This window comes from Dryobates pubescens, chromosome 34 (assembly GCF_014839835.1).
Source record: "Dryobates pubescens isolate bDryPub1 chromosome 34, bDryPub1.pri, whole genome shotgun sequence".
Lineage (NCBI taxonomy): Eukaryota > Metazoa > Chordata > Aves > Piciformes > Picidae > Dryobates > Dryobates pubescens.
In genome coordinates this window covers 2570380-2582816 of record NC_071645.1, presented here as the reverse complement: position 1 = coordinate 2582816, position 12437 = coordinate 2570380, and the positions used below count along the sequence as shown (strand labels likewise).

The following is a 12437-nucleotide window of genomic DNA, read 5'->3' as shown; positions in this document are numbered from 1 at the left end:
AACACCTCAGACAAAACTTCTGAGGCTGACAGTTGGCTGCTCCAGAATACTTGAAATGGCATTGACTTCATAATTATTTTGGGGGGGTTTATTCTTCAGTGACCAGAGGGGAAGGGGGTAGCATGGTAGAGAAGGATGTAAAGAAAGGGAAACTGGGATAGAGTTGCTAGGAAATACACTGAAGGGTCTGAGTATGTGTGTGGAATGATAGAAGTAGCCCCTACACCAGGTCTCATTGCTTGCTTTGTGTCCCCCACCCACCCCCCTAAAGCAGGCACCCAGGAATGACTTGGGTCCCTTGTGTTCCCATGAAACTTCCACTGCCCACCTTAATTTTCCAAAATGCTGGCATGATCCCTCCTCTTCCTTCAAAACATGGATGTTAAAATCCCCCCTCCCCTTTCTTGCCTGCCCTAAGGAAGGCTTCCTGCAGTGCTGGCCAGGATCTGCACTGCCCCAGCCCGGCGCACAAATGACCAGCCTGAGGATGCCAGTGCCTCCTTCCTCCCACTGTCCCCTTCCCACCAGCTCTTCCCTGCCCCATCTCAGCAGCCCCCTGGCTCCCCATCCTCTCCTCACTTCAAGGGCCTCACTCAGACCTCATATACACCTTTCACCCTGGTACACTCTGGCAACAGGAACAGAGCTGCTCCCCACTTGCCTTAGCCTGGGAGGACAGGGGGCCTCCCCTTCCAGCCCCACTGCTCTCCCCACATCCCTTTGCCCTATCAGAGGAGCAACAAAAACCGGGGGGGGGGGGGGGCACAGCTCCTGCCCCACTCTGCAAGCCCCAGGGCACTAGCAGCACAGCTTCGAGGTGTATTGTGCATGAACTGTTTGTATCATGTTTGTCTTGATCAGCAAAGCAAGAGGAATTCCACCTCCTCAGACAGGACTCGACTGCGCTGATGTAACTGAGGCCCTTCACGTGTGCAACACATACTGCAGAAATAAAGGAGAAAGCTCCATCTCTGACCAAAACCAATGGGGATGAGGTCTCTTTCTGTCTTTGGGGGGGGGGGGTGATTGTAAGAGCCTCTGTGAGGTTCAGTCTTGTCTCAAAATAGCCTTTCTAGGAGCAAGCAGTTTGGAGAAGCTGTTTCCCCAGCTTCCGGAGGCTGTGTTTTCCCTCTGGATGTTTTGAGTCAGGGTCATGTCAGGTCAGAGAAAATTCCCACATCCTTCAAGATCAAAGCCTGACCAATGGGCACACTTCCACTATAATACTTTAAGACTACTGTGCAGATGTGCCCAAGAAGGTTAGCTCCCAAACATGGGCACCACCAAGTCCTTCCCTGTGAGGGCATTTCTAGAAACCCCTCAGCCCAGTCCTCACCCCACCCCACCAGCTCCCACTGGAGGAAAGCACTTGCTCACATATGCACAGGCCACAATCAGCCTGGGATAGACAAGCTGAGCTGAGGTTCTGTTGGACCTGAGTCTCCCCAGGAGGTTGGTTCTGGGGACCATTGTTGCCTCATGGCAATACAGGCTTTGGTTCTGCATGCCTCAAGTTTCCTACCTAGATCATGGCTTCTCTTGTCTCTGAGGGAGAGAATAAATCCCTTGTGGGCTGCTAAAATGCAAATTCAAGGCCAGACATGCACAGCAGCAGCCCTGGCATTTGCATTAAAGAGTGATTGTAATGGGAATCTGTGGGGATAAGACAGCAGCAGGCAAGGCTCATTCTTTTACCCCGGATACTCTAAGGCAGAGGGTGCCCAGCATGTCTTCCCTCCCAGGTACTAGATACCAGCTCTTGCTGCCCAGACATTGCTGACAGTGATTCCTGAAGAGCAAGGATACTAGCAGCTCACTGGAGGAGGCAGTAAATCCTCCTTGTTTACCCCACACGGGAGCTTCCGGAGAACGGAGCTCAGCTCTCTCCCATCAATTCCGCTCACTGCCTCCATTACTGTTATTACTGTGATTAAAAAGCAATCAGAGAGAAATCTTCTTCCTGTCCTGAAATTGCTGCAAACATCTCGGTTCCACCATTTAAGCATGAGAAGAGCAAGTTACAAGCACACTCTACACTGCTGGGCTCTGTGACACTACCAGAAGCATAATGGAGCTCATCGCCTGAGCAGTTAGAGGCAGTGAGCAGGACCGGTCGTGCTGGCAGCATGAGGACGGAGTAATGAACCTCACAGCTGCAGGGCTGCGTTGTGCCTGCTTAGGAAATCCAGTCAGAGCTGCCCTAGGCACAGCAGAAGGAACCTGCAAGCATAGTCTGAGCCCAGGGCTGCTGCACACCCAGCTGGGAGGCTGAGGCCAGCCAGCCCAGTTGGAGAAGATAGGACGATGACCTTTGGAGGTCTCTTCTAGCCCAGGCCATTCTATGATTCTCCACTCAGGCAGATCAGAGGGGCTGGGTATGGGATCAGGCCTCAGCTCTCCATCCCAAGGAGATGCCTGGGCAAAGGGATGGAGGTGTTGGGTGGCTCTAATCCAGCCCATAGCTACAGGAGAGCATGAGACACTCAAAGCTGGGTCAGCTGAGCAAGATTCAATGACAGAATTCAGTCAGGGTGTCTCAGAGGGAAATGAGCAGCCCTGACACCTCTTTGGAGGGCCTGGATGCTGATGGAATCAGGAGTGGTCTTCTTTCTCCCTCCTTAACATTTAAGCTTCAGGGGCTGGTTTGTTGGCCTCGAGACAGCAGTTTCTCAGCACAGATTTCATGTGTAAACCCCACTGCCTGCCAGCTCACCCCTGTGCCCCAAGGGGAGTGAGAATGGTGTGGGGATAGACCCTCTTCTTGGCTATCAGCTGACTGCTAACAATTCAAGCAAGCAGCTCCAAAAGCTGATCTCTAATAACCCATTCAGGTCCCTCCGTCGCTTGACTTCTGCCACCAGAGCAAGCCCGGCCACGGCTTCCTCCTTGTACATATTAAGTAGGAAGTTTTAAACTGAACAATTCTTCAGGGGGCATAAACAGGAATAATGAAATCTAATTGCTTGTGAATCTTGGAGAAAAAAAAAAAAATCTATTTTTTTGGCAATATTTTAATGACATAAATTTGCCACTCTCTTGCACAGAGACAACACGGAAACAGAGTGTTGGAATTTGCTAATTAGAGAGCGTAAAAGACAGGGCAGGCATCCTTAATGAAACTGTTGGGATGTTCACTTCAAGGCTAGGAGAGCTTCTGAATTGTCATTGGCAAGAGTCTGATCTTTAGGCTTTCAGCAAGCTATCAGCAAGCTTGAGGCCTGTGTCCAGTTCTGGGCCCCTCAGTTTAAAGAGGACATTGAGACTCCTGAACGTGGCCAGAGGAGGGCAGCGAGGCTGGGGAGAGGCCTCGAGCACAGCCCTGTGAGGAGAGGCTGAGGGAGCTGGGGTTGCTTAGCCTGCAGAAGAGGCTCAGGGGAGACCTTACTGCTCTCTCCAACTCCCTGAAGGGAGGTTGTAGCCAGGAGGGGGGTGGTCTCTTCTCTCAGGCAAGCAGCACCAGAACAAGAGGACACAGTTGCACCAGGGGAAGGTTTAGACTTGAGGTGAGGAGAAAGTTCTTCCCAGAGAGAGTTGTTAGCCATTGGAATGTGCTGCTCAGGGAGGCGGTGGAGTCACCATCCCTGGAGGAGTTCAAGAGGGGATTGGACGTGGCACTTGGTGCTATGGTTTAGTTGTCAGGAGGTGTTAGGTAATAGGTTGGACTTGATGATCTCTGAGGTCTTTTCCAACTTGGTTGATTCTATGAATCTATGATTCTTCAGGCCACAGACCTTGAAATGATGCAGCACAGCAGAGCCATTCCTCCAGCCCATGCTGGAACCAAGGTACAAAGGGACAGAAGTTTCAACCCTCAATCAATGCCAGATTGTGCCTCAAACATTTGATAGTCTTGAAGGCTAGCTTAGAACCTGCCTTTAAGCACTCACTGTTTACAGGTGAAGTTTAGCAAGTGGCTCTGTCCCACGTGGGAGTGGGGCTGGAAGCAAACAGGAAAGGCCTGGCACCTGTAGACAGGCTAAAACTGGTAGTCCAACTACCTCAGTGTGTCATGAGAAAAAGCTTGTTATCTTCTTCAGCTTTCCTGGACTAGCTCACAGACTGACAGGGTAAAAACACCTCACAGCCTGGTACAAGTGCAGCGCATATCTCACAGCTCAGCCACCCAGAAAGAACCCCCCAAAAGTAACACTAAAAAATACAAACCCAGCTCAACATGTTCTTTGCACTCCAGCTTCTCCCTTCACTTGGGGTTTTTATACAACTCTCAATTAAATCCTGAGAAATAATTGCTGAAATCATTCTTCTAAAGAGAAAGAATTGTAAGGAAGCTCCTTTTACAGTTCAATATTTCCCTTAACTCGGGGAAAAATCAAACCCCAAATATTTAAGCCAGATAAAAGATGCATGAATAGCTGTGGCACTTCATTTGCACATTTTAATGCACTTGAGCTGGTAATTTTACACACTCCCATCAATCATGTGTCTAGCCCTGCACTCAGACAAAGCTTCCTGCATATTGGAGTAATGAAGGATAAACTTTTGGTCCTTTCTATGACTTGTTTCAACACTTCCTCCCTGAGCAGGCAGGTGAGAGTGGCATGCAGTCCCCTCAGGAGACAGAGGCACAGAGCAAAGCATCTTCTCTCAATTGCTAGTGCTGAACTCTGTGCTCTTGGGCATGTTTCAGGAGGACTTCAAGCAGATTGTGTCAGGCTGTGCCTCAGTTTGTTGGCTGTGGTGCTTTACAATCGTGCTAGCCAGTCTCCCTTTGATTGCAGTGTGGGACAGTCTTCCTAGGGCTGGCCTCCTCAACCTCTGGAGATTTCAGGACCTATCTGGATGCATTCCTGTGTGACCTGCACTAGATTCTATGGTCCTGCTCTGGCAGGGGGGTTGGACACAATCTCCGGAGGTCCCTTCCAATTCTTGACATCCTGTGAGCCAGTAATCCAGCTAGTCCAGCTTTGACTAGCTCTGAGAAGAACTTGATGAGTCCCAGATGTCCCTGAGTCCTGCTGAAGTTGGAGTGGGCTAAATGGGCCACCAGATCCTGAGCCAGCAGGAAGGCAGGCTGCTTTGCTGCTGCCAGGCACTGACATCAAGCCCTGCACCAGCAGCACCAACTTACATTGGTTGTATTAAATACCTCAGCACCAGACCAGCTTCTGGACTGCTTCTGAGTCCCTGCAATTCAGGTGGTGCAAGACAGCTGTCTTGATTTTAGAGGAACATGCAGAGAAATCTTTTAGTGGGGTGCTTGAGAGAGGCCTGTCTCAAACCCCACGACGAGAGCGTTAGCACTCAGGAGCTCAGCCTTGCACTTCTCTGCTCCAGCAGTTTGTCAGACCCCATTACCTTTTCATGTGCCATTTGGCTGCTGTCAGCAGCAACAAAGCTTCTTAACAGGGAAACCTTTAAAGGCCACAGCCTGCATGTGTGTGCTCTTTACGTGGAGCCTCCTTCAAAGAAAAGATTTACTTCACATTTTCTCTTCCAGCTCAGGACCTCCAGGGGACGATAGCTCCATAGCCATGCTTCCCTGCCTGCTTATGGATTCTGTGAGTACTTTCCCATTGCAAATCCTGGAGGATTTAATATCCACTCTGTAATCTACTGGCACCACCAGGCATTATCTAACTAAACCTTAAATTGAAAGTGCTACTCTTTCCATTCTCCCCGAGCCGCTGCAGAGAAGTCGAGTTCTCGGAGCCTGCTGTAATTTACTCTCGCTCTAATTAAAATACATCAGGACCTGTGTGGAGCTGATGGGTGGAACAGCAGTGTCTCAGGTCTCCCAGCCAGGCTCTGCTTCATCAGATCTGCCTTTGTTCCATCTCCCCACGCACTGGCAGGAGCAGCAGATGCTGAATTCTCCACTCCTGCTTTGCTGTGGCTCTGATTTAGGTTTTGGAGTCTCCTCCTCTCAGGACCTGTCTGGATGTGTTCCTCTGTGACCTACCCTAGGTGATCCTGCTCTGGCAAGGGGGTTGCACTCAAGGATATTCCTTCCAACCCCTACCATTCTATGATCAGCTGAGTTTTGGTTCTACTGGGGCCAAGGATTGTCACTGAGGGTGTCCAACTCCATGTCCCAGACCATCACCAAACCCCAGCAGCAATGATCAGCAAAGAAACCATTCAGCAGTGTGCTTGGTTCTTCAAGAGGCAGGAACTGATCAGAGCCCACAGAAACACTCTCCACCCACCTCACTTCCTGGGTATTTGATGGCAGCAGTGGCTACCTTGCTAGGCTAGCAAACACACAACTTGTAATAGAGATCTGGTGGTGAGGAGAACAGGCAAGAGGGACTTAGGATACAGATTTAGTTCAAATGGACATAGGACAATGATATAGATTTGTGTCCTTAACCTTCCTGTACTGCCATCAAGTTCTCTCTAGTTCTTCTTCCTTGTCATCATCATACTCCCTTTTGGCTGAATCACCAAACTCCAAACACCTACCAGCAATATTCAGTTCTGATTTCCAATTTTATTAGCAAAAAACCTCAAACAAACAAAAAACCCCACAAAAATCCACAAAACACCCAAAAAGGCTCAGTCCCCATCAAGCAGGTGGAATGCATCAGATTTCCACATGGATAGGGTATAGATTCTGCTCTGCAGTAATCAATCCCCACTGACACAGAGCAAATGGAAAATGAAAACTTTTAGGGGGGAATCAGTCAGGAGGTACAAACCCAAAGTGCTGGAGTGAGCTGCAGAGCCAGGCCACCTGGTTCAGCAACCCATCTGACAGCAGCAGATGCTCCAAAGGAAGCAGCCAGCAGACAGATGTGGGATAAGCTGTGTTTTGGGAGAGCTGCTTCTTCACAGCCCCATCAGCACTTAGCTTATGGTCTTAATGCTGCTTTTAGTATTTTTCAAACCTATCAACTGCACATGTGATGTGTCTCCCTATGACTGCAACAGCTGAGCACCAACATCTCTGGTGCATTTAGTTTCCCACCACTTATGGCAAATGTAAATCCCCATTTCACTACCACAGGGACCAGAAGCAGGGAGAAGGTGAGATTTGATTAAGGTCAAAGCAGGAGTTTACAGCAAGGCCAGAACCCGAGGTCTACTCTCTAGCCAAAAGAGGATTTCTTCAGGCATACCTAATCTCATTATGAATCCACTTGTCTGTCAGCTCAGGAGCATGTGGCATCAAAGAGCCTACAGTCTAGTCTCACAACAATACCTCTCTGAGAACAGCTCTGGTGCAGACATCTTGCACATCTGAAAACCACTTGGCAGATGAGAGGTGTTATTAGTGCAGGAATACAGGGTGACAGCAGAGCTCCACTCTCTGTCCAAAGAATCACAGAATCACCAAGGTTGGAAGAGACCTCAAGGATCATCAAGTCCAACCTGTCACCACAGACCTCATGACTAAACCATGGCACGAAGTGCCACATCCAATCCCCTCTTGAACACCTCCAGGGATGGGGACTCCACCACCTCCCTGGACAGTACAATGGCTAATGACTCTCTCTGTGAAGAACTTTCTCCTCACCTCCAGCCTAAACTTCCCCTGGCACAGCTTGAGCCTGTGTCCTCTTGTTCTGGTGCTGGGTGCCTGGGAGAAGAGACCAACCCGCTCCTGGCTACAACCACCCTTCAGGTGGCTGCAGGCATCACTGGGAACATTGGCATTGCCAGCAAAGGCAGAGAATGTGGCAGATGTAGGGATTCCCCCCACCCTTTACACTCCAGTGTAGCACATTTAGTGGGACTAAGAGAGGCTAAGAAGTTACCTCTTGATCACAACGAGGGGGTTGGCAAGGCAAAGTTGGGGGTGAGTGGAGCATCTCAACAGCCACAAACTGCACCAGAGGAAGTTTAGGCTCGAGGTGAGGAGAAAATTCTTCAGAGAGAGTTGTTAACCATTGGGATGTGCTGCCCAGGGAGGTAGTGGAGTCCCCATCCCTGGAGGTGTTCAAGAGGAGATTGGATGTAGCACTTGGTGCCATGGTTTAGTAGTCAGGAGGTGTTGGGTGAGAGGTTGGACTTGAGGATCTTTGAGGTCCTTTCTAACCTTATTGATTCTATGATTCTAAGATGCCCTTTGAATGGCTAAATGAATTCCCCATGGGAAAGCAATGCAGACTCTGACACACAGAGCATGGTGAATAGGGTTGATTTTTTTGTGTGTGCAATGCTTTGGACATGATGGAAGGATTAATTAATATACACAATCAAAGAAGCAGAGGAAGCTAAACAGAATAAAATCTTTGCTGATTAAAACCAAAAAGGAAAAATTACTGTGAGACAAAGAACCTTTTTCTTCAACATCTATCAAATAATGAATGTTTCAGTTGGGAAAATAAGTTTCAGGGAGATGTGATGAGGGAATGATCCCAAACCCATTAGCTTCTGCTCAAAGAACAACTGCATGGGAAGCAGAGGGATATAACCAAGAACAAAAATCTCATCCCAGCACACTCTCCTGCTCAGTAGGCACAAGGGACTTTCACCCTTCACAGCTCACATAACAGCTTTGTGTTTTCATTACCCAGAGAAATTATTCATATCCTTGAACCTCTCTTAGATATTCCCCATCCAGTGCAGCCAGTTTCACCTCAAGAAATAGAAGTTTATATATATATATAAAAAGATCTATGATAGAGGACTGCCTTAGGCTAATGTAACTCAGGAGCAAGGTCACAGAGCAGTTTGTGTGTACAAATACAAATGCAGAGCTCTCATCTCCCTGACCCAGAGCAGCAATTCTGGGCACTCATCTCTAGCATGGCAAGATCAAACTCCTCAGTTTGCAGTGAGGCTCACCAAGATGGTCCATGCTGAACCAGCCATGCCCAACCTGTGTGCTGTATTATTATGCTTTATTAGCATGGCTGTTAGGAACTCAGGGCATCAATTTGGATCATCTACTGACAGAGTTCTGGCCAGTGCAGGTATGCTAATCATGAGGAGGGTTTTTAAGGGCACTATCTTTTCATTTCATAGATAAGAGAGGCTAAGAGTGTGCAAATAGCCACAGTGGCTTGGCTAATGAGCAGTAATTTGTTGAAGGAGCAATTAGTTTCAATAAGCAGCCTACACTTTTCCTGGTCAAGAGAGGGGTAGAGTCCAGACTCTTCAGTTCCTGAGACACTCCTGTCAGTCACTCATGGTGAGGAAAAATTTCTGTTTCAGTACAGTTTGTCTTAGTACCAGGCAGGCAGTAGCACAAACTAATACCCATAAACTGGCCACTTCATAGATTGGGTTGGAAGGGACCTTTAAGAGCATCTAGTTCCTGCTCTGACAAAATGTGATAGCCACACGCTGGTGCCCTCCAGGTGACCACTGCCTCTTTGCCTTCCTCTTTCACACAGCCTCAAAGAAAACAGCAGCCTGCCTGCCCCCAGCACCTCTCCCTTCTGACTCCCAGATAGGTGTGAAAGAGCCCAAGCCACAGCAAGGAGGAAGGCTACAAAGTTCCTCTCCAAGACAACTGCATATCAAGTAGAAATCACACAAGCACTCTTGATAAACAGCAGGCAGCCCTGCTCCTGCCAGCTAACAGGATTAATCTAAATGCACACAGACACAGCTGGGCAAAATAAAAACATTTCACAGAGACTAAATTACACCACTTAATGGCAACCTGCCTTCCCTGCTCCCACTCCACCCACCGCTCTCCCCTTGCTGCTGCAGCCATGGCAAGGAAGAAAAACTGCATCCCTGCCCCTCCAGCCATCTGGCAGGACCAGTTCAAATGGCAAGCAGACCTCAGAGGTGAAGCCCAGCCACCTAGCTCTCATTAGAGTAATGGGCAAGAGAGAGCCAGGTGTTTGTGGACCTGGACAGATGCTGATGGGAAGCGATACATCTTCAATCATGACTGGACTACGTTTTGAGAATGAAATTTGGACAGAGGGATTGCCTTTCTGGCTCCACACTCCCCATTTCCTCCTGGGCACATCTCATTTATCTTGGTTCTCACAAAGCCCTGTGCAGAACTGAAGAAAACTCTGGCTGTCATGACTAATGCCCCAGCACCACGTTTTCAGCATGCGTGGGGCTGTGGGTCACGAGGCGCAGCAAGCATCGCAGCAGGCACCGGCTGGCTGTGTCTGAGAGGCCAAACCTGACAGTGCTGGAAATGGCCTGGCCTGGCCCTGCCCCATAGCCAGATCCCAATTAGAACCAGTAAGCAAAGCTCTGTGTGGGCTGGCTCCACTCACATTGTGCTCACCAGGAAGGAGAGCAGCAGTCAGCTAGGAAGCAATTGCCTGACTCATGTGCATTTGCTCAGCAAGGAGAAGCTGAGTCTCCTATCCCTCAGAGCACAGAGACCTCAAGATAACTAAGAAAAGGCCATATCCTGCTGTGGCAAGCTGCCCTTCCACTGGCTACTCATTCAGGACAGGTTATGAACCCTGTTTGAACCCCAAATGTAAGCTACTTCCAAGTGCTTCCTAATGATTCCTGTGCACTTAGGGGGTACATCCTTCCTTCTCCAGAGACAATGACAACGTCTGCTATGGTAATAGCAGAACCTTTGTGGTTTCAAATCAAAGAATTCCAGAAACACTCCAAAATTACTGTAGCATGCAGTGAGAGATGGGTTTTCTCTTAGCAGAAATGACAAGCAGCCCTTAGAGACCTCAGAGAGCACTGATGGGAGGTTAAATACAGAAGCAATAAGCAGATTTTGAGAGACTGTGAAGAACACAATCTCCAAGCAGACAGCTGCTTACCAGCTTTCTAAACTAGCAACAGAAGGGAAGCAGTGCTGCAGGCTGGGGTCAGAGTGGCTGGAGAGCGGCCAGGGACAGAGGGACCTGGGGGTACTGATCTAGTGTGAGGTGTCCCTGCCCATGGCTTGGGAGTTGGAACTAGATGATCCTTGTGGTCCCTTCCAAAACTGACTGATATTATGATGACAGGCTGAACATGAGCCTGCAGTATGCCCAGGTGGCCAAGAGGGTCAATGGCATCCTGGCCTGCATCAGGAACAGTGTGGCCAGCAAGAACAGGGAGGTCATTCTGCCCCTGTACACTGCACTGGTTAGGCCACACCTTGAGTACTGTGTCCAGTTCTGGGCCCCTCAGTTTAAGAAAGATGTTGACTTGCTGAAAGGTGTCCAGAGAAGGGCAACAAAGCTGGGGAAGGGTTTGGAACACAAGCCCTATGAAGAGAGGCTGAGGGAGCTGGGGTTGCTTAGCCTGGAGAAGAGGAGGGTCAGGGGAGACCTTATTGTTCTCTACAACTCCCTGAAGGGAGGTTGTAGACAGGCAGGGGCTGGTCTCTTCTCCCAGGCAACCAGCACCAGAACAAGAGAACACAGTCTCAAGCTGCACCAGGGGAGGTTCAGATTGGATGTTAGGAAGAAATTCTACACAGAGAGAGAGATTGGCCACTGGAATGTGCTGTCCAGGGAGGTGGTGGAGTCACCATCACTGGAGATGTTTAGGAGGAGACTTGATAGGGTGCTTGGTTGCATGGTTTAGTCAATAAGGTGGTGTTGGATGATAGGTTGGACACAATGATCTTGAAGGTCTCTTCCAACCTGATTTATTCTCTTCTATTCTGCATGGAGCACTCTAAGGGGTGGGCAGTACTATATGGCATTAAATTTCATCAGAATCTCAGCAAGAAAATGCTAAGAGTGGTCATCTAACACCCATCAAGATGATTGTGGTTAGCTTGTGGCTTCCAGATGGAATCTCCTTTTCATTTCATGAATATTAATTGGCAGGATTTAAGCCACAAACAAAATATAGTCTTGGGACAAGTCAAGTTTCCAGCTCAAAGGATGTCACTGTCTTTGCTCTCTTCCTTTCAGAGCATTTATAATTTTGCTTGTGGGATGCAGTTCAGCTGCTGAACATCTTCCTGCCTGGAAGCAGGTCCCTGAGGAATGAAGAGAGATGGAGCTCAAGCAATGTAGAATTCACTCCTGTACAAATGGCTATTTCCTCTTCAAGGATAACTAAGTCTGTATTTCATAGCACATGGGAAAGATGCTTTCTATTTAAAGCAGATGGGATAAGAGTTTAGGAAAGGAGGATGAAAAGAGATCATGGGAGGAAAGGTTCCTGGAGATGTAGGGATTTTGAAAGCAGAGACAGGCTGGCCCTTTGCAGACAAGAAATTACACAGGGCAATTTGTACTAAGAACTGTTCTGACCCATCTTAAATCGGCTCTTCAGAGTCTCCCCTGAGGCACCACAGTAATTTCCTTCAGCTTTTACTCAAAGGCCAGACTCTCCTCTAGGCAACTTCTTTTTCACAGGTTGTTTGGGTGATCTTAAGTAGCAATTGCATTACCAGTAAGATCAGTTTCCTTCCTTTCTGCCAATCAGCACATTACAAACTCTGTTACCTGCCACAGAACGCAAGTTCCTGCCTGGGGCTGTTGCTTCAGTAGCTTTTACAGCCCCGAATCCCATGTAAATGATGCAATGGTCAGATCCCCAGCCGGGCTGAGGCTACCACGCCTCAGAGCAGCCTCCAGCAGCGA

At 48.7% G+C, this 12437-nt stretch overlaps 1 protein-coding gene across 1 annotated transcript in view; it reads left to right on the top strand.

Moving 5' to 3' along the window:
* Positions 1-5491, top strand: part of TRIM29 (tripartite motif containing 29) — a 32185-nt gene extending 26694 nt beyond the window's left edge. The window contains exon 9 of the mRNA XM_054176095.1: positions 5459-5491. Within this exon, the coding sequence (XP_054032070.1) occupies positions 5459-5482 (24 nt within the window). The 3' untranslated portion in view covers positions 5483-5491. The remainder of the gene's footprint in view (positions 1-5458) is intronic.
* Positions 5492-12437: the final 6946 nt, after the last annotated feature.